General features: G+C 45.6%; 1 protein-coding gene across 1 annotated transcript in view; it reads left to right on the forward strand.

Annotated features, from left to right (window-relative positions):
* DNAH9 (dynein axonemal heavy chain 9) overlaps positions 1–26,681 on the forward strand; it is a 312,417-nt gene that overhangs the window by 186,566 nt on the left and 99,170 nt on the right. Inside the window, exons 46-49 of the mRNA XM_040630049.1 lie at positions 6,353–6,495; positions 6,876–7,037; positions 7,244–7,477; positions 16,620–16,880. Of these exons, the coding sequence (XP_040485983.1) occupies positions 6,353–6,495; positions 6,876–7,037; positions 7,244–7,477; positions 16,620–16,880 (800 nt within the window). The remainder of the gene's footprint in view (positions 1–6,352; positions 6,496–6,875; positions 7,038–7,243; positions 7,478–16,619; positions 16,881–26,681) is intronic.

Below are 26,681 nucleotides of genomic sequence, written 5' to 3' on the forward strand. Positions count from 1 at the left end.
CATAAATGATTGCAGTGACCAATAAAACTTTATTTATGGACAATAAAATTTGAATGTCCTGTAATTTTCATGAGTCATTAAGTATTATTATTTTAATTTTTTTCAACCATTAAAAATTGCAAGAAGCACTCTTAGCTTGCCGGCCACACACACACAAGCAGCAGGCCAGATCCGCCTGTAGACCATAGTTGGGCTTCTCCATCTCCAGTGCGTTACACATAAACACCAAAAGAACTGGGCCACCTGGGTGGTTAAGCATCTGCCTTCGGCTCAGGTCATAATCTCAGGGACTGGGGATCGAGCCCTGCATCAGGCTCGAGTCTGCTTCACCCTCTGTCCTTCCCCCTGGTCATTCTCTCTCTCTTATCCTCTCTCTCTCTCTCAAATAAATAAAATCTTAAAAAAAAAAAAAAAAAGAACCTAAGTCCCCCATATTTCAAATAATGGAAAGGCGAAGAATACAGACTTGTTATTACAAATATTCTAAGACCAAGGAGAATGGAAGTCTATTCACGGGAGGGCTCTCACATGGTAATAGAGAAGGGAATGCTGATTATCAAGACGTGAGGAAGGCTACAGACCGGCACAGGCGGTCAGCTCCTGAGGCTGGATGAGTATGGGTCCCGTCAATTCCCTCTGAGTGTTGCTCTTTTTTAAAACTTCCCTGAACTCCTTATTTCTCAACACATGCTAAATACCATTTCATTTTCTTTGAGGAGTTTCCTCTGACCTCTGTTTTTATCAAACGAGGGAGAACGGGGTTGTTGCATTACTAAGACCTTGGTTTTGACAAGTTACAGCTCAGAGTGTTTTCTATGTGTGCTCCCGAAATGTCTTAATGAACGGGAGTTAAATCGAGTTTGTCCCATTAAGGGAAGAAAGAAAATGATCGCTTTCATGATCATCCATTTTTTCATTTTGACCTTTGAAACGATTAAGTCTAATCAGTATAAAGTCCTCACTGAACTCCTGGCTGGGTTCGTGTGGTCAGACTATGGAGGCCAGAAATTCATTGAAAGTTGGCATGACTTTCCCGCAGATAAAGTAGTTCAAGGAAGCGCAGCAGCGTCACTAACAGATAAAGTCAGAATGCCCATCACTCTGATTAGTTACAGATCATTTGCCAAACCACCCACCTTTGGGGACTTCCTCCAAGTACGCAAGGAGGTGACATGGGTAGGGTGGCCCCAGTGGCATCTTCGACCTCCAGTCTACGATGCTCACATTTCTGCGATGGTTCTGGAGGAAAGAAGAAGCACGTGGGCATTGGAGAACTTTACAGGGGAGCTCGTATGTAGTTCCAGGTCCCGATAGCCTCAGGTCTCACCTGAAGCCTTGTTGTGGAAATGGGGAAGAGCTTTCCTGAGGCCCATAGAATATCCCGGGGTGAACCATGCTTGCTTTTATGTCACATCCAGTGTTTTCAGGATTTTAGCTATACTCGTGCTTCCTTTATTTTTTACCCCCCTCAGCGTTCTCTTTCTCGTTGAGAAGACCTTGCTGTGTAGTGTGATCGTCACAACTGTCCTTTTCCCCACAGCCCATCTCCATGTCTTTATAAGTTTCTCCTCTTCCTACAAGATGACCATCCCTCCTCCCCAAGGCCAACTCCTCCATCTGAGCCGGGAGCCCACCCCACCCCCGGCCCCTGATTCAGAACTCTGCTCTGTCCGTTCTCTTTTCCCAATTTCTGGCTCTCCTTCACAGTTTCATGCTCTCACCACCCACATTGACCTTCTTCCCTTTATATTTTTCTGTATTTCTTCACAAACTCTTCTGGACACACAGAAAGCAATAAAACGCCCATGCAGTTACCAATGATGGTACAAAGTAGAAAGTTCCAGTGTGGGGGTTCTTTACAACAGGTGCCAAGATGTAGATTGCCCTTTTGTCTGGTATGTGCATTTCAACTTTATAAAAAGTGCCAAGCTGCTCTCCACGCTAGTTGTACACGTTTCCTTTCTGACCAGTAGTGCTTGGATACCTGTTTCCTCCTAACCTCGCCAGCACCCAGTTTCCCTGACATACTGGTTTTTGCCAGTGGGCGTGAAATGAAATCTCATTGTTTTCTTTCCCTTTTTACTTGTGACCTTGAGCATCTTTTCGAGGCTTTACTGGCCAAGCCTCTTCTGTGAGTTGCCTTTCTATGTAGTTTGTCCTTTTGCTCTGGGGTTTTGGGTCTTTTTCTTATGGATTTGTAAGAATTCCTTTTATATTCTGGACGCTACCCATTTGTTCATTATATGGGGCATAAGTACCCTTTGAAGTCTGCGTCTGACTTGTGTCATGCTGATTTAGTTTAAACGCTGTAAAACTTAACAGTTCTTTTTAATGCTCTGTGCTGTTTCAGAAATTTTGTTCTATCCAACATGGTAAAAATTATGTCCTGCATTTTGTTTTTAAATCATTACTGTTTGGGGGCACCTGGGTGGCTCAGTCGGTTGGGTGTCTGACTCTTGGTTTCCGCTCGGGTCGTGATCTCATGGGTCATGGGATCAAGCCCCATGTCAGGCTCTGTGCTCAGTGGGGAGTCTGCTTGGAATTCTCTCCCTCTGCCCCTCCCCCCAACTCACACTCTTTCTCTCTCTGTCTCTCTTTCTCAAATAGATGGATAAATCTTTAAAAAGTAATTACTGTTTGACTTTTCCTGTATGTCTTTAATCCACCTAAAATTTACTTTTTAAAGGTTTATTTATTTATTTGAGACAGAGAGAGGGCAGAGGGCAAGGGAGAGAGAGAGAATCTCAAGCAGACTCCCCGCTGAGCCAGAGCCCAACTCGGGACTCGATCTCATGACCCTGATAAGATCATGACCTGAGCCAAAATCTAGAGTCTGACACTTAATCAACTGAGCCACCCTGGTGCCCCTAAAATTTATTTTTATATGGCATTCTAATTTTAAGTTTTAACCTTAATACTGAATTATCCTAACATCACTTACTGATGAATCCATCTTGTGGCCGCAACCGATTTTGAATATCAATTTCCCGTTTACAAGTGGGTCCATTTCTAAGGTGTTGCCCTCGGTGTTCTATTTATTTGGCCCATACCAATTTCACATTGTTTTAATCAACATAGTTTTATAAGGAGACTTGATTTCTGGTAGGGCAAATCCTTCCCTCTGCTGCTGCTTCAGAAATGTCAGGGCACTTGTTTGCCCTTTGTTCTTCTGTATACATTTTAGAGTACGCTCTAAATCAGGAGGATCAAGAAAGAACTCCATTTGATTTTTTTAATTGGAATTGTATCTTTATGATGGGGGTAATACTGAGTCATCCTCCCATGAGCACAATTTCTCTTTCCATTTATGTCGGGCTTTGTTTATACCCTTCAGTAGTGTGTTACAGTTCTTACACCAAGATCTTGCACATCTTTTCATATATTACTACCTGCCTTATAGTTTTTGTTGGTATCCTAAATAACGCTTAAAGTAACATCTTTTGCAGGGACCAGGGGAGAGGGGCACCTGGCATGCTCACTCAGTAGAATGTACGACTCCTGATCTCAGGGTTGTGAGTTCGAGCCCCATGTTGGGTACAGAGATTACTTAAAAATAATAAAATCTTTAAAACGAGATTTTAAAAAGTAAAGGCACTTTTCTTGGCTTGAGTACAGAGAGGCCCTTTTATTTTCCAGTGTTGATTTGTGGCCAGCAAGCTTGTTGTTGAACGTGCTTGTGAGTCCTGATGATTTATGTAAATATTCTCTTTGATTTTCTATGTAGAAAATTAGATTTCGAACAATAATAATTTTCTTATTGCCTTAAGTATTCTTACACGTTTTCTTTTTCTTGATTTTTTGCGTAGTCTAGGACCTCCTGTAAGACATTGAATAGGAACCATGATGTCAGTCATGCTTGTCTTAGTCCTGATTTGAAAGAATATTCTAGTATTTCGCCATTTGGTACAATGTTTGGTTTGGGTGTGTGATAGATATCTCTTATAGGTTAAGAGATATCTTATTTACTCCTAGTTTGCTAACAGTATTTGGAAATCTTGTGCATCTTTATAATGGTAATGTTGTATTACTACTTTAATCTATCAATGTAGTGGATTATTTTCATAGATTTTCAAGACTTAGCTATCATTGCATTTCCAGGACAAATGCTACTTGGTCATCATATATTTATTTTTATATATTTAGTTGGGATTTTTTAAAAGATTTATCCATCATATACTCCCTCACTAATACAGGATTTTATTTAACTTTAAAAACTTTGCCAATCTTGTAAAAATAATAGACCTAGTTTTAAAGTACATTTCTATTGCTACAAGTGAGGTTGACTGTTTATATGTTTGCCAATCTCGTTTGTACAAATAAAAATGTAAACATAGTATTGATGTACATTTCTGTTACTACAAGTGAGATAAAGCATTTGTTTATCTATTCAAGAGATATTTGTATTTCCTGTACCATGAGCTCTTTTTTTGTATCTGTCACCACATCTTACCAATTGCATTATTAACTTTTCCTTTATTTGTGGAGACTTTCTTTGCATATTGAGGAGATTAGCTATTTAACTATAATCAGTGGAAATATTTATTTTCTTTTTTTTACCTTTTTAAAATTTTTTGGATGAGAACATTTAAGTTCTATCTCTTAGCAAATTTCAATTATACAGTACAGTGTTATCAGCTATAATCACCATGTTATATATTAGAGCCTAAGACCTTATTCATCTTATAACCAAAAGTTTGTGCCCTTTTATCATATTCTGTTTCCTTCAACCCCCAACCCCCAGCAACCACTTTCTACTCTGTTTCTATGAGTTTGACTGGTTTTTTGTTTTTTGGTTTTCTTGGGTTTTTTTTTTGTTTGTTTGTTTGTTTGTTTGTTTTTTTAGATCTCACACGTAAGTGATACCGTGAAGTGATTTTCTTTCTCTGTGGCTTATTTCACATAGCATAATGTCCTCTGGGTTTACCAAGTTATTGCAAATGACAGGATTTCCTTTTTGTAAAGCCTGGGTAATATTCCTATACATATCACATTTGTTTGATCCATTCATCTGCCTGTGGACACTTAGGTTGTTTTCATATCTTGGCTATTGCAAATAATGCTGCAATGAACAGAGGAGTATGGATCTTTCTAAGATCTGTTGTGTGTGTGTGTGTGTGTGTGTGTGTGTGTGTGTTTTCTTTCAAATATATACCCAGAAGTAGGATTGCTGGATCACATGGTACTTATTCTATTTTTAATTTCTTTAGGAACCTCCATACTGTTTTCCATAGTGGCTATACCAGTTTACATTTCCACCAACAGTGCACAGGGGTTTCCTTTTCTCTACATCGCATCAACACTTATTTAAATCTCTTGTCTTTTTGATAATAGCCATCTTACCAGGTGTGAGATGATATCTCATTGTGATCTTCATTTGCATTTCCCTGATAATTAATTACGTTGAGCACCTTTTCCGGTACCTGTTGGCCGTTTGTATGTCGTCTTTGGGAGACATTTTAATTGGTTCTTTGGTTTTGCTCTTATTATACTTTGCCTATGTTTTCACCATGCCATTTTTCTATTTTTTCTATGATTTTTTTTATTTTTACATAAAATGTGTCAGTTTATAGGTACCAAATTTATCTTTCTTTTAAAATATACCAATTTTGAGTTACACTTAGGAAGACCTTCCCCACTCAGAGGTTATAAAAGTACTTCCCTCGTTTCTTCTGCCATTCTTATGGTTTTATTTTTTATAGTTAAGTATTGATCCACTGGGAATTTATCCTAGTGTGCAATGGAATATAAGGATCCAACCATAGTTTTTTTTTCCCCAGATTCCAGTTCTCCTAATACCATGTTTTGAATGTTCATTTTTCCCCATCGATTTTTAAGATGTCATACGTATCAAATACTAGATTCCCTGAAACCATTCTTGCTCTCTTCCTTTCTCCTCTAGTAGAAAGGGATAGCTCATTCTTCACTGATATATGGATTTACCTGTATTTTTCTCATGGCCCTTTTCAGTTGTGGTCTTATAGGTATTTTACATCTGTCTTATTTCTCCTACTAAATATTAAGCTCCTCAGGAGCAAAATGTTTACTAACAGTAGTTAGTAAATAAATGCTTTAAGCAAAAGAAGTAAAGAGAGTTGAAAGCTCTTGTGCTACAGGCTGCTGGCCCAGGACAAAAGGGTGCCATGTACCCTGTTCTGTTCTTTAAAGGATCATCCCTCCCCCCACCCTGGGTTTGGAGTAGATATGGTGTCTGTCCAATTCCACCAGCAAGAGTGGTGGGACATGGCCAAAAAAAATCACAGGCCCTGCGTCCCAAGGTTGGATAACCTCTCATGTCCGATCGTATCATGCAGAGAGATATCAAAGCCTCCCATCTGTGTTCCATTTCTCCCAGGAGAGATCCCAGACCTCTACTCTGACGATGAAGTTGAAAACATCATAAACAGTGTGAGGAATGAGGTCAAGAGCCAAGGTCTAGTTGACAACAGGGAGAACTGCTGGAAGTTCTTTATAAATCGGGTCCGACGACAACTGAAGGTATAGAAGGATTTACTGCCCAGGGTAGGCAGACCAGAGATGGTTCATGAGAGCCTCTGCTGACATTTTGGACATAGCTCCTTATTGATTATACTGGGAGTGGGCAGGGAGGGTGAAGTACCCTTCTTTCCCTGAGCAATTTTGCAAGGCTGCCCTTCTCATCTGCTTCGAGGGCGGTAGCCTCCCTCTTGCCTCATGCGGTCCCAGCATTCTTAATTTCTTGGCTAGAAGCCTGGCTAGTATTGGCAGATTTTTTTTTCTCCCTCTGTTGGATGTGTTTCCCAACTTTCTGGGAAATAACGAACCCAAAACCATATCTGTCTCTCTATGAATATCTCCCCGATGCCTTCTTGGTTCTCTCCGCCCTTCTGATTGCTCAGGTGACTCTCTGTTTTTCCCCTGTGGGGAGCAAGCTGAGAGTCCGCAGCAGGAAGTTCCCAGCCATCGTGAACTGCACAGCCATCGACTGGTTCCACGAGTGGCCTCGGCAGGCATTGGAGTCCGTCAGCCTCCGCTTCTTGCAGAACACAGAAGGCATCGAGGTGAGAGGGTAAAGGAGACACTCCTCAAGGTCCTCTCCACCTCGGGTACAAGGAGGTCCATGTCCAGAGTTTCATGGTTCAAGTTCAGGCTTGGATAGAGTTGTCGGAGCAAATCTTTCCATGTGGTGAGGCCGTGCGTGGGGTGGGCCATCACCTCCAGTCTTCACGTCCAGACAGTCTCTTTACTTCCCACTCTTCGATTTCAGCCCACGGTCAAGCAGTCGATCAGCAAGTTCATGGCTTTTGTCCACACGAGCGTCATCCAGATGTCTCAGACTTACCTGAGCAACGAGCAGCGCTACAACTACACAACCCCCAGGTCGTTCCTGGGGTTCATCAGACTCTACCAGAGCTTGCTGCGCAGAAACGGAAAAGAGCTCAAGTCCAAAATGGAGCGTCTCGAGAACGGGCTGCTGAAGCTGCACAGCACCTCTGCCCAGGTCGGTGACGATCTTGCGTCGCTCCTGCCTTCGGGGCGCTGAGAGGGAGTGGTGGGAGCGCCCCATTCCACGGGACTGGAGGGATCACCGTCCAGGCCTGAGAATCATGTATGGTTTTTCCAGAGGCCTCGGTGTCACCTGAAACTGTTCCAAGAGTTAAGGCTGAGCTCTCCCTGCAGAAGGGGACACTGTCAGCTTCGGGTCTGGTCTGCTCCCACGTACCGATGGTGGAATCCTCCGGAGCACCTCTCCGCTCTTGCTTGTTACCCGTCTCTTCCTCTTCTCCTACCTTCCTTTCCTCTCCAGTCGGCTTCCCTTCCATCTTCAAAACCAAAAGAGATGAATAGTTGGGAGAGATGGTTGCAGAGCTATGTGAATTTTTCTTTTATTTCTTTGTATTATCTGTCAAAACACCATCGGAACCTGATTTCTTAATCCTGTCTCATTTTTTGCATTTCTTCATGTATTCCTAAATGGTTGGCCGTCAAAAGAAGGCCCTTGTTGTTCTTTCCTCGTAATATTTTTCTACTTACTCTTCCAAAGGGAACAAGTTTATTTCAATTTCCTGTTCTTTCCTTGAGAACTGGGGGACACTTCTAGCACCTTCTCTGCCCCTGCTCATGCCCATCAGACGTTGCCGGTCCCTTGATGGTCCCCTTCTGTGCTCTGTTTGCCCACAGCAGAGCCAGCCTCTCATGAAGGCGGTGTGGTTTTCCTGCATTTGCACCATTGAACTCAAGTTGTGATTAACTTAACTCTTGGGCACCCCACGTTCCTGTAGATATGTAAGCCTTTTGCTTTGTCGTCATGTCAGAGCTTAGCCTTTGGCATAACTGTTGAATTTGCTTCTTCTGACTTGTCCTGTCTCCCCAGTTGGGTTTCTTGAATCATAGATACAATATGTCTAGAGGATTTCAGTTCACTTAGTGGGACGCAACAAGCCCTTGCAGTCTGTTCACATAGCATCTCTTCTGCTCGGGCCATTTTTCTTTTGCTTTCTGGTTCTGTTCGTCTGGCCTGGCCTCTCCTGCAGCAGCAATGATTTGCCGGATGGCTTCTCTCTGCCCTGTGTCTATTATGTCCTCACTCATTGATCTCATCCTTTTGGCTTTTTTCCCTCTACATTCTAGGAGAGCTTTCCAAGTTTCTCTTCAACAATTCTAATTCAGTAGTGGGTAATATTGCTTCTGCTTCTTATGTTTCCAGTGAAGACTTTAATTATGCTATTACATTTTTAATATCCTAACAGCCCTTCCTCACCTCACCCTTTTCCCCTTCCAACACATCCTGTTGCTTTTTTATTTCAGCCTGTTTGCCTGCAGCCATGTCACAGACACCATCCTACCGATGATGGCAGACAGATTCCTCGATGTTTCTTCTAGATCCGATAATGCGCCATTTTCAGACCTGTGTTCCTCTTCTTAGTTTCCTAGATGTTTTTTCCTCCCTTGTTCTGTATTTCTATAAAGACCCCTTTTCTCCTTTTTCTTTATTTACGCTCAAGCACAGCGAGATCTGTTCAGACTCGGTGTCTGTCCACATGTGACATGTGACAATTGTCCATGACTCTCCTCTGTGTCCATTTTGCCGTGACCACACCCCTTCCTAGAGCTACAGTTGAGGCCAGATCGAGGGAGACAGATCCCAGCCAAGGCCCTAGCTGTCCACCTGGAGTGTTACCTTTGTTGTAGAAACATAGCATCTTCTCTCCCAACACTTTTCAGTACTCTCAATCTCAACTTCTGGAAAACAGCATGAGATAGAATCCCAGAATGCAGCCCTACCAGGTTATTTTTAACATCTGTCGCTTTTTCCTCTCCCTGTCTCCCCCCTCACCTACGGTGCCCTCAGAATTCTGTCCCCCCAGCAGCCCCTCTTCTCCCTCCCCTAACCTATCCTCTGGAAATTACCGATCATCCCAGCAGAAGACTGGTTATACCTTAGGGGCACCCAGCTCTGCCTGCATGTGGCTAGTGGAGAAGCCTCCCCAATCCCAGCATCGATTTTGGTTTCTTCTCCTTCAAAATTGTCTACGTCAGTGGGTCGTGCTTTTATCTACCCCGTCATCTAGAAACCAGGGAGTTATCTTAGGTTCCTCCCCTTGTCTCAGTTAAGAATTACCAAATCCTCTACTTTTCTCTATATCTCTCAAACGTACCCCTCTTGCTGTATCCCTGTTTTCAACGCCTGGATTTAGACACTCCTTACATTGACTATTTCAGCCCATCGAACTCTACAATGTCTCCCCCATCCTGAACCTACGTCGCCAACTACTTCTCCCATTGCCCATCAGGCCGAATACTTGGGGTTGTCCTTGACTGCTCTCATTTCTCTCTCTCACGTACCCCGTGCCCAAACATGAGAAAATCGCTGTTGGTCCTAACTTCACGTATTCCCAGGATCCCACCGCTATGCCCCTCCTCTGTTGCCACTCCCCCGCTCTGGGCCACTGACGCCTTTAACCCGGGCAGCCAGGGTACCTCTCTAGCTCGTTTGTCTGTTTCTCCTTTTGCCCCTCTTTGGTCCTTCATCAACAGAGCAGCCAGAATGATCCATTCAGAATGTAAGTCAGAGCATGTCACTTTACTGCCCCAAACCCTGAGATGGCTTCCATTTCCCTTGTTAAAATGGCACCCGAGGCTCCTCTCCCACTGCACCCTGCAGACTCTCAGACCTCATCTCCCACCACCCCATACCCACGACGTTCCTGTCTGTCAGGCCGTGCTGCTGCTTTGCTCTCTCCTCAGACAACACCAGGCCTTTGCACTGGCTGTTCTTCCCTCTCTCATGAGGCTCATTGCCTCATCTCCTCCTCTTTGCTCAAATGTTACCTTCTCAGTGAATCCTACTCTGATGACCCCATTTTCACTTGCAACCCCACCCCACTATTCTACTCTACTTTACCTTTTTCCCTTAGCTCTTACCCCCATCCAACACGTGATTTACTTATTTGTTACCTTTCCTTTTTGGTGTCTGTCTCCATCTGTTAGACACAACCTCCATAAGGACCAGGATCCTTATCTGTTTGGTTCGCTGATGTGTCTAAAACAGTGCTTGGACAAAGTGGGCACTCATTAAATGTTTGTTGAATGAATGAATGAATGAACCAATAGATGGGTCTCCCCCGCTGTATTCTGGACACACTATCCAATAGAAATATCCTGCCAGTCATATATGCAAATTAAATTTTCTAGTATCAAGAGAAGTAAAAGGAAACAAGTGAATTTTATTCTAACTGTATATTTTATTTTATTTTTTTTTTTAAGATTTTATTTATTTATTCGACAGAGATAGAGACAGCCAGCGAGAGAGGGAACACAAGCAGGGGGAGTGGGAGAGGAAGAAGCAGGCTTCCAGCGGAGGAGCCTGATGTGGGGCTCGATCCCACAACGCCGGGATCACGCCCTGAGCTGAAGGCAGACGCTTACCGCTATGCCACCCAGGCGCCCCCTAACTGTATATTTTAATTTTACATAATTATATCATATATTTTAAGAATACATTTTATTTAACCCAGCACATCCAAAATCTTATCATTTTAGCAGGTCATCAATGTATAAAAATGTTATCAATGAAGTATTTTTTTTTCTTCAAGTCTTCAAAAACCAGTGTGTGTGATTATACTTACAGCACATCTTCTGTGGGACAAGCCACATTTGAGGGGCTCATTCACGACGTGGGGCTGGCGGCTGCCAACCCAGACATCACAGCCCCGGCCCAGCCTCTGTCCTGCCATTGGAGAGATCTCTGCTCAAACCACAAGCTTGAGTCTTCTCTTCTGTGACTTTAATGTCTTAGACGTTACGTTGCAGATTCTTTGACCTTTTCTAGAACTTTCAGACTGTCTCCTTGCCCGTCGTGCCACCCTTTCTTCCTCCCATCTACCCCAGCACTCCTGACTGGTTGTGGTTGTCCCAGATCTCCCCAGCTAGATCACATCTCCGTGTTTTTATGAGCGCCCCCACCCCTTGTCAGCTTGTCACTGTCCACACCTACACAGTCGCCTACCCCCTGCTCCCAGAAGCCCTTTCTAAACTCTGAGCAGTTGTGCCTTCCAGTCTCTGTGGTTCCATGCCTGAGCTATGCTTCTTCTCTTGTTTATATCCTGCCATAACATCAGCAGTCGTATAAGCTCAGAAACCAGGATTCATTGGCACATAGTAGGTGTTCTGTAAATGTGTAGATCAAGGGACATACGGGTAGATGACGATGGCCAGGCAGCCAACCAAATGAAGATGGTCGACAGTCACCTGCAGGCTCAGAGTGGGGATCAGGACGGGTCCCCCAACACCGTGTACTTGGTATATATTTCATACTTATGGATGGTTATAAGGATGATGATTCTTGTAAAAATGGTATCTTGGCTTCCTAAGTGTGATGTAAACCCTTCATCTGAAATTGTTCCTTGGGTAGAAAAAGCCTTGAGTATATCATCATAATCTTGGTAGAAGGTAATGACTTGAATTACGTGGTATCACGATCCTACTACCCACTTAGGATAGTTTTGGGGATTCATAATCTCGTGCGAGTGGGCTGAGTGAATCTCACAGCTCTGGCTCACATGGACTCCAAATTTCTGTAGCAACAGTACCAGTAGTAGGAATAGTAATTAGGCTGGTAAGAATGACAATAGTTAATAATCCTGTGGTCATCTGTAAGATGATGAATTTTAGACATAATTTCATGCTTAGACTCAAGCGGTCATAAACATTAACTTTATTTTTCTATAACTGAATTTAACTTAGCTACAGATCCATCTTTTTCATTTAAGAGTAGAAAGTTCTTTTTTTTATAAAGATGATTTATTTGAGAGAGTACATGAGCGGGGGTGGGGGCGGGGAGGCAGAGAGAGAGGGAGAAGCAGACTCCCCACTGAGCGTGGAGCCCAACACAGAGCTCAGTCCCACGACCCTGAGATCATGACCTGAGCCAAAACCAAGAGCTGGACACTCAGCCGACTGAGCCACCCAGGCGCCCCGAGAGTAGAAAGTTCTTAATCTTGCATTTCAGGTTGCCTTGGTCACTTCAGGTTAAAAACTCAGTCTCTGGAGGGCAGTCGGTTCAGAGTCTCACTCTACCTCAGGGCTGTTTCCCTGTGAGGGGTCTTTTGCTCCTTCCCGTCTGAGTGGTGGTCGTGGCTTCAGGAGGCAGCTGGTGAGGCCACGTGATGTGGTCTTCGGCTCTCACTGGCTCCGTGGACGGCGGCTGCTGCTGCTGCTGGGCCTGTCTTTGCTGCTGCCTCAGGTCAGAGCTTCACAGCCGGCGTCCCTTCTGTTCTCTTCCTCCTCTTGGCACAGTCGCAACTCCCAGCTCTGACTCGGGGTCTCGCTCCATCTCCTGCTGGCATCCTCGGAACCCACGGTCATCCTCGCTCTGCGTCTGGCTCATGAGGAAGGGGGACCGTTGGGTTGACGAAATGTTCGTGAAAGGCCTACGGGCTGTTACCAATTCCCTGCATATAAAATTTACGCCCCAAGTCTGTCTGTCTGGAGACTCTCCAATTCAGTTTATCCTGGGGTTTCAAATAATCTCAGGCCACCGAACTTACCTGAAGTTGACGGTTCAATAATTTACCGTGATGTATTCATTAGGACTCTTTCGGTTGCAAATGAAAAAAAAAAAAATTAATTCAAGTTCACTTAGTCTTAAAAAAAAAAAAGAAAGGAAAGGAAAAAAAGAGGAAAGGGGAAAGGAAGGGAAGGCGAGGGGAGGGAAGCGAAGGAAAAGAAAGGAAAAGACAGGAGAGAGAGAAATTTTTTTTGAGATTACGTGATATATTTATCAGGATCCTTTTGAGGGCAGCTGAGCAAAATCCAACTGACTTGGTTTAGGCAAAACAACAACAACAAATAAAACCAAGAAAATTCAGAGACAGCACTGCGTTTGGACAGGGCTGGAGCCAGATCCCCACTACACGCCCGGCTCCAGCAAGCAACCCCCCCGGGCCGTGGCAGCCTTACACTCACGTTCTGTGTGCTCTGCATCCCCACCGTAAGAAGCACTTGGCCTTTCCCAGGATTTTCTGCCAGGCTCCTGGATAAATGGTCCGGGGCATTCTCTGTGACTCGGATATTCTCCTCGGCCAAGCGGGGTTCGAAGGACAACCACTGGAGTCGGCTCTGCCCACACTCTGAGGACTCGGGGAGGGAGCGTTCCCCGAAGGAAATTCAAACTCTGTTTCCAGAACAGGGATGAGGAGTTTTTATTAGGCAACCATGGGTCTACTACAGATGGGAAACCCCTGCGTCTAAGAGGAGAGCCTAGGTGAAGTGTGAATTCGTGTGAGAACATGGGGGTGACCAGAGGGGCTCAGAGGAGGAAGGAAAATATCTCCGGGCCTCCAGCCCTCTGCTCAGTAGGGATTGGTGTTGGTGGTCCTGGGTTCTCTCTCTTCCTTCTGTGGCTCTGAGGAGAAGGGCCCGGCAAGCTTAGCCTTTCTCTTTAGCACCATGTTCCTGGTCCTTGAAGGGAGGGTCTCTCCCCACCAGCCTTTTGTCACCCCACTCAGTTGACAGTCCCCCACCCTGACGAACATTCGTGGGGTTGGAAAGACTGGGGAGAGGCTGTCTTTGTTGGTTGTGACACTCTCCCTCTTGATCCTTCTATGGGGGAAGGAAGAGAGCCAAAGAGGGGCTCAAATGCTTTGAAGAAGGGAAAAGAGAAGAGGACGTTGTAACATGACCCTATTTCAACGTCCCGTTCCATTGCAGAAGAACCAAAAATGAACCGGACTGACGCCCTCTCTTTAGCTGGGTGGGAAGCGGCCTCATTCTGACGGGCCGGACCCTCTCTTTGCAGCTTAAGAGCCATAAAGCTCCCGGTCACGGTGCTGGTGATTATGTACGTTGGACCCGAGGTCGCCTACCCTATGTGCAATCAGCCAAACAAACAATAACAGGGAAAATCACCACCAACAACAACCAACCACTCCACTGTTCTCAAATCTCCCAAGATTTAAAAGGGAACCCAAAGTTACTGGTGTGTTTGCTGACCGCGGTGATTCGGTGGTTCAGTCCTGTTGATTCACAGTTGCATCTTTGTCGTTGTGGAAATGAACTCCCTGCAGCTGACGACGGGAGATAGAAATGGATTAACCTTCCCGCACGGGCGTGTAAGGCTCCTTCTAGGGAGCAGGCCTTCATTTGAGGTTAACAAAAAGTCTCCAGTTTCCATGAATACCCAAAATTAAACAGCGTTCTCTCCCCACCCCCCTCCACCCCGCCCCGCTTTCCTTTTCTTTCTTTTCGATCTGCCTGAAAAGGGAATTATCCGCAGGCAGCGTCTAAGGCTCTGTTTTATTTTTCCCCTTTTACATTTTGCATCATAAAGCATTCGAATCTGCTTGGCGTGTTCCAGGAGCTCTGGAGTAATCTTCCGTTGCTGCATGGGAATGGACTGCAGGAAAATGAGAGACAGGAGGTCATCCTGCAGTGGAAAGTGTACGGGCCATATTGCAAAGACAAATGGCTTTCTTACTGCCCAGAGAGAAACAGATCCGAGGCTCCTCTTTGCATGGGAAAGGGCCATAAAACCAGGCCAGTGACTCTCAGACCCAGAGGTGGGCACCTGCATCTACCCGGAGGGCCTGTGAAAACCCAGATCACCAGGCCCACCTCCAGAATTCCTGATTCAGTAGGTCTGGAGTGGGCCCGAGAGTTTACGTTCCTAGCAAGGACCAGGGGATGCCGTTGCTGCTGGTCCCGGGACCACGCTCTGAGAAAAGCACATGCCCCCGAACTGAATGTACAGAGAAAACCAGGCCTCCTTCCCCAGCGGATCAGAGGAATAGACGGTTTCCTGTGTGCCGATGTCCCCAATACTTCCCTATTTCCTCCAAAATGCCTGTGAATCCAGAGGCTGGATGGAGAGCCCCGTTGGGTTCTGGTCTGGGCCACTGGAATGCTCTCTGCTCACCTGCTGTGACCTGGTCAGCTCTCTTGTAAGGATTGTGGGACTAAACTCAGACCGACCGAGGAAGAAGAAGCTAATGCGCTCTCTTCAGAGCTCGCTCCAGCAGGGAGTCAGCCACCCAGCACCTGGGTTTTGGCAGAGACTCAAAGAAAGGCAGAGGGGTGGGAGAGCTGCACGGTGGGAAGAAAGGGAACGGTGGCAGGCGTGTCCCAGCGGAAGCTGGTGGCGGGTTCACGAGAAGTGGGCATCCTCTGTGATCGTGAGGAGAGCGTGTTTGACCTTCTCTGGTCGGTCCTAAGTTGGAAGCAGGGACAACAATTAAGGAAGGTGTCCGCTATTAATCACGTTCTGGCCACTGGGGGCTGAGTGCTACTGAGGCTACTCATTGTCTGTCTTCCTGGGCTGTTACGGAGATGGGAGCCTGACTTCCTACAGGTCTGACTTACAGACAGCAGGCTGCCTTCCTGACCTAGTGATGGTGGGTAACGGGCCGATCTCCTGGCCCCAGGAGGGTTACAGCTGCGGGTCAGAGTTCAGCCTTGATATAGGGTCTGGCCACGGTCTGGCCCCGCATTCAGTCTCTCCGGCTGCATAATAGATACTCACTTTTTATCGCTTGCTGAATTCTTGGCATACCTCACATTGGCCAGTTTCCATTAAATATGGCCTGATTTTTAGGACATGCCCACCTGTGTGGGAAGTATTCTTTTCTTAAAGATGGTATTTATTTATTTGTCAGAGAGACAGCACAAGCAGGGGGAGCGGCAGGCAGAGGGAGAAGCAGGCTCCCCACTGAGCAAAGAGCCCAATGCGGGACTTGATCCCAGGACCCCGGGATCATGACCTGAGCCAAGGGCAGACGCTTCACCGACTGAGCCCCCCAGGCGCCCCTACTGTGTGGGGAGTATTATGTGAGGCACACAGGGTTTTAAGAGATACGGGCACCGACATCCGTGAGAAGGAGCCTGGGTCACGTGGGCATCAAGGACAAAGAAAGGTCAGGGCATGTGTTGCTTAGAATCTTCTACCACCTTTACTGTGGAGGGAGGAGGAGGAGGGGGTCCAGGGTCCCTCTCCTCTCCGGGTCAGGTCGCTTGGCCCTGGAGGAGAATGCGGCTTTGCACCTTCCTTCTCACCAGGAGTTGGCATTTTTCCCTGCGTGGTCAGATCCCCGGGGCCCCTCCGTCCAAAGTCCCGCTGCCCCCGCTAAGCCCGGGGCTTTCTGCTGCAGGTGGATGGCCTGAAAGCCAAGCTGGCCACCCAGGAAGGGGAGCTGAGGCAGAAGAACGCGGACGCGGACAGGCTGATTCAGGTGGTCGGCATAGAGACCGACAAGGTGAGCAGGGAGAAGGCCGTGGCCGACGAGGAGGAGCGGAGGGTGGCCGTCATCATGCTCGAGGTGAAGCAGAAGCAGAAGGACTGTGAGGAGGACCTGGCCAAGGCGGAGCCGGCACTCGCGGCCGCCCAGGAGGCGCTGAACACCCTCAATAAGGTAGGAGGGTCACCTGTGCCGTCTGCTTACGCCTCCCGGTGACCCAGACAGCGTGGTACCCTGGTGTCCCCCAAGGGATCCAAGGGCAAGTGGGAGGGCTTAGGGCGGGATCCGGCTGTCACTGGTTTAGTCATTAAGCAAACATTCATTTATTTTTTTTTTTTTTAAAGATTTGTCTTTATTCACTTGAGAGAGAGCGCGTGAGTGGGGGGCGGTGGGAAGGACAGAGGGAGAGGGAGAAGCAGGGAGCCCAACATGGGACTCGATCCCGGGACCCTGAGATCATGATCTGAGTCGAAGGCAGAGCTTCACCACCTGAGCCACCCAGGCGCCCCACAAACATTCATTTAAACGGACGACATGCCAGGCTCCGCCAACTACCCACAAAATCCCAGGGATGTGAGTCTTAGAACCAATCATTACAGGACGTGCCGACCAGTCCGGAGCCCCCACCACGGATGACAGAGCCAGGACCCTGAGGGAGGACTGCCTTGCCCAGAGTCCCTCAATATTAGAGCCAGACTTAATCTCACACCCTCAGAATCCAAGTCCAGAGACCTCCTAGCTGTGTCTCCCACGGTCATTTTACCCGTTACGTACAGCAGGACACACGAGCCTTATAAAGCCCTGGGAAAACACTGAAGATAGGAGACGAAAACACATGTTGACTCCAAAATATGAAAAAAAAAAAAAAAAAAAACCCTAGGTAATCCAAATTCGCAAATATTCAAATGTCAACAACACATAACTGTGTGTCCGTTCAGTTCAACCCCTATAGGGAACCACTCGGTAGGCCAAGCGTGACTTCTGCGATGTATTCCCGGGCACTTTTATTTGGGTTCTCTGGACGTGTGCTCCATGTCTGTGTGGCCTGGAGGGGTGCTGGTTAGGAAGAAGGACTTCTTCCTTCTCTTTTTCACCATTAAGCTGCTTTCCCGTTTGGATCACGCCCCTGAGGGGCAGGGGGAGAAAGGAAGAGAAGGGGCAGACAGATCCGCTGGTGGGGAGCAGGCGTCAGAGGGGGACTGGAAAGCTGACCCTCTGTTGGGATGCTCACGTGGAGACCCTCCCCCCGTCCTCGGGGTCTCTCTCCTGCAGGGTGCTTTCTCTGTCCTTCCCGGGGACCGCTGGGCCAAGGTCTAAGGCCGCCTGCCTTGGCCCCGCTGAGCAAGCAGCTCATCTCCGTCCACGGGGGGCACCTGCTTCTCCTTTCCCCAAACGCGCCCCGAGAGCGTCGGCACCCCACCCCTGCAGCACCCTCTCCCTCGCTCCATGGCTGGGGGCGGGGGCGAGGCAGCTGTTCTCACACATTCCAGATTTCCGGGGTTTGAGTTAGACCCCGGTCCACGGGGCCATGCAGACTACGCCCCACATGCCCCCTGAGAGGCAGAGCAGGCAGGACTCAGCAGCCGAAGTCTCACAAAACTTTCTCTCTTCCTCTCCACCTTCCTGATGCTGTGACAGCCTCGGGGCAGGGAGGTACTGGAGAGACAGACACCTGCCTTCCAGAACCTCCGTCTCCCAACTCACTTTGGAAGGTGGCATCTAGCGGTTTCGGGCGTTAGCACATCTAGAACGGAATTGGGAACGCGGTAGAATCCTGTGACGTAGACTTAGGTGTAAATTGTGATTTGAGAGATGAGTGCATTCTAGGATTTTTTTTGAAGGTTTCTAGGATTATGCATTCTAGGATTTTTTATTTTTTAGGCCCTAAAGGTTAAGGCACTGAGGGCCTCGAAGGCCCTAAACAGACCCCCACCCTATAGCAGGAGAAAACACCAGAGTCTATACTGGGAACCCGGGTACCTTGGGGGTCCAGGAATTGGAGGGGTTGTTACGCCCCCCCTTCTCAGCCTGAACCTGGTAGCTTCTCGTGGCCCCTCACAGCGGCACCTGTTCCGTCTCTGGGCCTCTGATGAGCCTCTGCCCCTCCCTGCTGCCCCCCACCCCCGCTCCCATCCCACCCGTATTTCAGGCTCAGACTTACCATTCTAGATCCATCACGCCCTTTTCTGATTCCCCAGCACGAACCACGAGACGACTGCATTGACGGACGCACGTGATGTGTTCGTTGATCGTGTCTTGCTCATAAATCAAATGTCTTTCCTAAGATCTTTTGACACGGGGGTGATATTTCCCAAAATGAGTGGAGTGTGAATACTGGCTGTGCCGTTCACCGGATATGGCTCTGGGTGTGATTCTTTCTCCATTCAGCCTGTTTCCCCACCTGTGCAAGGGAGGTAAGAGTGACACGGTCCCCGTTAGGTTATAACAAAGATCAAATGAGAGAATGTATGAAAAGTAGCTAACAGATTGTAGCCACCCAAGTAATCTCTTTTTTTTTTTTTTTAAGATTTTATTTATTTATTTGAGAGGGAGAAAGAGAGAGCAGAGGGATGAAGCAGAGGGAGAGAGAGAAGCAGACTCACACTGAGCACAGAGCCTGACTCGGGACTCGATCCCATGACCCAGAGATCAGGACCTGCGCCGAAATCAAAAGTCAGAGGCTTAACCAACCGAGCCACCCAGGTGCTGAGTAATCTTTTTAAAAACAGCAGTTTGACCACGTCATCCCTCTGTTCAGAATCTTCCATTGGCTTCCGTCATACCCAGATTAAATCCATAGTGGCCCACAAGACTACCATTGTTGCCCTCCTCTGCTACACCCATAACTGGTCTTCCTCTCGTCACTCTGACCCCCCACACTGGCCTTGCTGTGTCTCAGACACCCCCACGCAATCCCACCCCAAGGCCTCTGAATGAGCATTCAGCTGTATGGGAAGTCCTCTTCCCCCAAGAACCCACCCCACCCTGGTTCCCTCTGTCAGCTGTTTGCCCATAAATTACTTCCGCAGAAAACCAGTAATAAGAGCACATATTAATTTCATAAAAAAAAAACCTCTGGACATACAAGAAAGAAAATACAACCCAAGGTGAACAATATTTATAATCATGTCATAATCATAACTGACCATTAACTAAAAACTTGATGCAACCATAATAATTAGGAGGGAAAGGAGGGCAGTAAAAATAGCTAAATATTCACCCTCTAAGTAGGATGTCACTTGCTAACATCTAAAATGAAAAATAAGGGGCGCCTGGGTGGCTCAGTCAGTTAAGCATCCGACTCTTGATTTCGGCTCAGGTCATGATCCCACCCCCACCCCCCGCCGCCCCACTGGTGACGTGAAATGGATCAGCCTGTACCACATGTGATGAGGGCATTACTGCTCCGTGGACCCAAGGCCCCCAGGAGTACCCTAAAACCCTCCGTGCTCCCAGAACTCTGGTCTTTCAAGCCCACTTCCCTGTTTTTTCATCGTTTTCAAACTTAACAATAAATCTGTAGTTAATGCATAGAGAACACCTGTAAATCAGAGCCTGGTAGGAAGTCTCTGCACGTTTTGAGTCTCTGCTTTGGCAGTTTTCACTTTCATAGCCAAACTGAAAGAAAGCCGGTGTAACTTTTCCTGCCTTAGTGGAGGAATCATTTTGTTTATAATTTCATGGCCTTTCCCCCCCTACACAGTTACCTAGAATTTTCTGCTTGGTCCCTGTGCATTTTTTACAGTGAACTTATTTTTTTTTATTATACAAGTAACATATAATGGCATTTTCATTATTAAAAATGGCACCTGGATGGCTCAGTTAGGCGTCTGACTCTTGGTTTCAGCTCAAGGTCATGATCTCAGGGTCCTGGGATCAAGCCCTGCATCATGCTCCACGCTCAACACAGAGTCTGCTTGAGATTCTCTCCCTCTCTCTCCACCCCTGACCCCCGTAAAATTAAATAAATAAATAAAATCTTTTTTAAAAAATTATTCAAATAGTGTAGAATACACAGGGTAGGATATAGTCACCCTCTTCTCCACTCCAGCCCCATTTCTGTCCCAAGAGAACTCCTGTAATAATCTGGGGCGTATCCATTCGAGCAATTTTTCTATGCATTTATAGTTGTATAAATGCACATATAAAATATGTCATATTTTAAATATAAATGGAAAATGCCAATTATGTTCCCTCGTGAAATATGACCCCTTCATGCCAGTACATACACTGAAACCTTAATGCTTCCTTGGATTCCGTGCTATAATTATACCCTGGGTTTTTTTTAGCTATTTATCCACTGTTGAGTGTTTCCTTCTTTTTTTTCCCCATTATAAATATCCCTGTACATAGATACTTATCCCATATGCAACTATTTCTCTGGGCCAATAAGAAGAAGTATAATTGTTTGGTAGAACAACATGGCGGGCTTAAGTAATGCCTCTTCCCCCGCTCCCCCCCTCCAAAGATACTCATATCCTGATCTCTGGAACCTGAGAATTTTCTGCTCCATATGGCAAAAGTGACTTAGTAGGCATGATTGAGTGAAGGGTCTTGAGGTGGGGAGATTATCCAGGTGGGCCCCAAATGCAATGCGATGAGGGAAGCAGCGCAGGGGGAAGGGGATGTGATGTGGGGACGCAAGCCAGGGATTGAGGTCAACCTCTAGAAGCTGGAAGAGGCACAGCCCCTCTCCTACAGCCTCCAGGAGGAGCCAGCCCTACCCACACCTTGGCGTGAGGTCCTCTGACCTCCACAGCTGTGAGCTGATACAGCCATGCTGTTTTAAGTCCCTAACCTTGTGTTGATTTGTTACAGAAGCAATAGGAAGCTCATATCAACAATATGCTCTTTTAAAGAAAAAAAGATTTATTTATTTATTTATTTATTTATTTATTTATTTATTTATTAGAGGGTACACTCGCAAGTATGGGGGAGGGGCAGAGGGACAGAGAGAATCTCAAGCAGATTCCCCACTGAGCACGGAGGCCCACTCAGAGCTCGATCCTACGACCTGAGCTGAAATCAAGAGTCAGACACTTAAGTGACTGAGCCACCCAGGCACCCTCCCTTTTTTTAAAAGATTTAATGTTTTAGAGAAAACAGTATGCTTTTTGTTTTAGTAAGTAATGACCAGTATCTGTCCAAAATGGTTGTTTTTGTCTATAATTGTGAATATTGCTTTCCCTACATCCTTGCCGATCTTAGACATTTTCAGTCACTTTAACTTTTCCAAATAAAAGAGTGAAAAATTTTTCATTTTTTTTCAAATCATGGATGGTGTCATTATAATGAGGCTTGGGCATCTTTTTTGAATATTTAGATTTCTTTTGTCCATTTTTCTTGTAAGAGAGTTTCCCTTTTTCTTACTAAATCATAGTTTTTCCATTATAAATGTTTATTAATCTCTTGGTGTATATATATTGTGATTTTTTTCCTCCCTGTCATTTGGCTTTTAATATTAGCAAGTAATATAAAAAGCAGCTTTTATAATCAAATACTTTGGAAAATTCTAGAGTTTCCAAGTTAGGTGATAAGCCTGGTACTATAAGTGGTAGAGATAGCACGAGAAAAAACCTCAGATGAATCTGCCTTATGAACAGGGGTGTAAGACACCTGTACAAATACCAGTAAATCAGATTCACCACGCCACCCGCTGGCGAGATTTCCCTATGTAGGATTATTCACGGAACCATCCCCAACCCTAGATCGAAGATGACAGGCTTCATCGGCATTTGGGGAGATGTCGAAATGGGACTTAACACAATTCAACATCCGTTCCTTATTAAAACGCTCGGTAAAACAGGAGTACGAGGCTGTTTGGATATTTAGCTAACAGATGGCAATCCATCCAACCCAAGGACAAAACGTCCTACCCAAAAGTAGAACATGATGGGGCGCCTGGGTGGCACAGCGGTTAAGCGTCTGCCTTCGGCTCAGGGCGTGATCCCGGCGTTATGGGATCGAGCCCCACATCAGGCTCTTTCGTTGGGAGCCTGCTTCTTCCTCTCCCACTCCCCCTGCTTGTGTTCCCTCTCTCGCTGGCTGTCTCTCTCTCTGTCGAATAAATAAATAAAATCTTTAAAAAAAAAAACAAAAACAAAAGTAGAACATGAAAGGCATTCGCATTAAGATAGAAAAGGCACAATCATGATCCCCGTCACCGTTATAAAAAACAGAAAGTTGTCCTAGAATTTCTAGCCAATGCAATAATAACTGAAAAATAGTCGTCATGTAAATGTTATAAAATACCCGCTATAAAAAAATAAGAATAAAAGGGAAGAGTTAAGGGCCCATGACCAAATAATTTACAAAAATTTATAGCTTTCTTAATATCGGCGGTAGCCAGTTGGAAAATTTATTTTAAATTAGTGATCAAAGCACAAGATAGAAATAAGCGAATGTAAATGTGTTGAAACATTGTGAAGAAAACTGTACATCTTTGTTGAAGAACATAAAATAAAGTATGACTAGAAAAATATATATATATATCAAATATATATCTATATATATCTATATATATCTATATATATAGATATCTGTGTATGGGAAGATTCACTATCACAAGGATGTCCCCTCTCCTCAAGTAATTTAAAAGTTAGATGTAAATCTAATTTACCTCCAGTTTGATTTTTGGTTTACTTGTGTCTAATGTCTTTAAAAGTTCATACCGTTTAAGCCGCTGTAAAAGATTTAATAACCTAAATGTCCAGCAGTATGGAGTGGGCCAAAAAAAATTGTGGCGCATCTCAATGAGAGAAAACTGCATACTTTAGTTAAACCCATGTTTTACAGAAATGATGCCATTGAAAATTTCAGATATAATTTTCAGTGAAAATCAGATTCAGAAAATAGTATAAACAGCGATTGATATGTGTATATTTGTGTGTGTGTGTGTATGTGTGGACACAAATAAGCCAGATACATACTTTCCTGTATATTCATATATATATACACTCATTATCTTTTCTGTGTCTGTTAGTCTGTCATATGTCATACGTGCATATATATATAATGCGTGTGCACATATGTGCTATGTGTATGTGTGACGTGTAAGTTTGTATACATGATACGTGCGTGTCTATGATGTGTGTATATGTGACATGCGTGTATATATCTGACATACAGGAGTGTGCGTATGATACATAGATGTGTATACTTTTTTTTTTTTAAGTTTTTATTTATTTATTCGACAGAGATAGAGACAGCCAGCGAGAGAGGGAACACAAGCAGGGGGAGTGGGAGAGGAAGAAGCAGGCTCCTAGCGGAGGAGCCTGATGTGGGGCTCGATCCCATAACGCCGGGATCACACCCTGAGCCGAAGGCAGACGCTTAACCGCTGTGCCACCCAGGCGCCCCATGGATGTGTATACTTATGACGTGTGTGTATATGACGTGTAGGTTTATACATATAACTCACATTTATCTCTGGGTGGTAAAATGAGGAGTGATTCCTACTTTCACTGTTATCTTTGCTAAATATTTCATAATAAATATTCTTTTAATAAAAGGACAAAACAGTGTTACTGTGTAAAACAGTTAACAATAAGAAAGAAATGAAACTATGAAAGAACTAGAAAAATTATATGAAACTATGAAAGAACTAGAAAAATTATAAATTCAGATCAATTTTAATATATGTGAAAGATGCTTCTAAGCAGAAAAACATAGGGTGATATCATGATATCATCTGGAAAAGGATGATTAAATTTGGCTACATAAAAATTAAATTTCTGTATACCACAGAATATCATAAACAAGATTTTTTTTAATTTAGAAAGAAAGAAGTTAATTTCCTTAGTATGTAAGCACTCTTAAAAACGGGTCTGGAAATCCATTTGTCTCCCCTCCCATTGACTCCTGGCCCTTCCCCATTCTGTTTTCTCCGTGACCTGGGAGGCTGGCTTGGGTGGTATCAGACACCCTCCCTCGCACTCCCTTGCCCTCCCTTTCTCCTCCCTTCCATCCTTCCTCCATCCTTTCCCTTCCTCTCTCTCCCCGTCCCTCTCCCACTTCCTCTCCTTCCCTCTCTTCTTTCTCACCCGGTTCTTCCAACCACAGCTTCCAGGGATAGAAACGGAACCACCCCGGCCCCACCCAGCCCAGCTGCTACCAGTCCAGGGTAAGGCACTGTCTCTTTACAAATAGTTCTTTTTGTTAGTCCCCCTCAAATTAGCCAGTGCATGGTATCATCTTTTTGGCCTGTGGGGACGCTAACTAATAAAGTAATCAAAAATAAAGAGATAAACAGCCCCGTAAAAATGGAGGCAAATGTCGATACCCAACCATTCACAAAATAAGAAAGTCAAATTGCTTAAAAATATGAAAAAAAATGCTTAGTATCACATATGTATATGCACATATATGAATTAAACCAGTGTTATCCCATTTTCAGCCTGTCAAATTGAAAAAAAAAATTTTTTTTTTCTTAAATAGTGTGACCAATGCTGAATGGGAGCCAACGTAAACTTTCTCAAACACTGAGAACGTGCATTGGAATTTCTGGGGCAGCTGATAGCATGTACAAAGAACACTTAAAAAATGTGCCCTGCTCTTTGACCTGCCAGATCCACTCCTAAAGATCTAATCTAAGCTTTTCAGAAAGATCTATGTAGAAGAATGTCCCACAAAGCATTATCCGTATGGCGAATTTGTGGAAAGGTTTCCAGAAATTGAATGTTTGACATCAGTTGTGCTCCATCCACCTGGTATACCGACTTTAAAAATTCTGTTCGAGAAGAGTAACGAGCGATGTTCTCTCCTGCCTCTTTTTAAAGCTTCTGCCTATGCTAGCTCCAATGTATGTCCCAAACCCAGTCATCTGTCACCATCTCTACTGTTGAGAGTCCTGGCCCCGGGCTGGCTCAGTCTCCTACCTGAACAACTGTGCAGCCTGCCCTGCCGCAGTGGGGCCAGCCCCAAGACGTTCTCAGAGCAAAACCACATCATTTCACTCCCTGCCCAAAACCCTCCAGGGGCTTCCCCTTGACGTTAGAATGAAATCAAACTGCCCCCTGGAGCTCTGATCCTGACTGGCTCTCCTCCCCCGCCTCCACGACCCTCCCAACGCCACTCAACAGAGAAGGAGAAGTTTGAGTAAAAGCTTGGAGAAGAGCGAATTCGTCAGGCAGACAGCTGGGAAGAGCAGTCAAGGTCAAGGCAGCAGGGAGAGCAAGAGCCTGATGGCAGGAGTGGGGTGGAAAAACCAAGCGTCCCTGCTGTTGCCTCGCTCAGAATCCTGTCTGCCTTCTGAGAACTGTGTCTTCCATCCTGTGTTCCTCTTAGCAGAACCCTCTTGGCCCGCCCTGCCGTGATAGGAGCTCCACCTAACTAAAGATTATTTCCCGGGACATTTTTTAAAGATTGATTGATCGATTGGTTTATTGATTGATTGATTTAGAGTGAGCATGCAAGCAGGGGGAGGTGCAGAGGAAGAGGGAGAGAGAGAATCTCAAGCAGCTTCCCCACTGAGCGTGGAGCCCAGTGCAGGGCTCAGTCCCAGGACCCTGAGATCATGACCTGAGCCTCAACCAAGGGTTGGCCATTTAATCAACAGAGCCACCCGGGCACCCCCTCCCAGGACATGTTTATTTCCACTTGCATTGGAGAAAAAGTCTCCTCCTCTTCCGGTTGCAAAACCATGGCCGTGACCTTGAGCTGCTGACCCCCATTCGTTCCGGGGGATTGCTGGACACCCGTGTTGATGAGCACTTGCACGCCAGTTTCTGTTGGAGGCACTAGGGTGACGGTGGTTAGCAACACGGATGAGGTCCCTGCTCTCATGAAGGAGAGGGATATGCAAATTCAATAAGGAAAAAAGTGGTGATTTCTGATGGCCCTGAGTTCTCTGCAGGTCATCAGGGTGCTGGTAGGAAAAGATGAGAAGGGGAAGCTGACGAGAAAGTCTTTCTGAGTGGGCAACGTCTGATTTCTGAACTGGGATCTTGATGGATGAGAAGGGATGAGCCATGCAAA

The sequence above is a fragment of the Ursus maritimus genome, unplaced genomic scaffold (genome assembly GCF_017311325.1).
Source record: "Ursus maritimus isolate PB19 unplaced genomic scaffold, ASM1731132v1 scaffold_14, whole genome shotgun sequence".
Taxonomy (NCBI): Eukaryota; Metazoa; Chordata; class Mammalia; order Carnivora; family Ursidae; genus Ursus; species Ursus maritimus.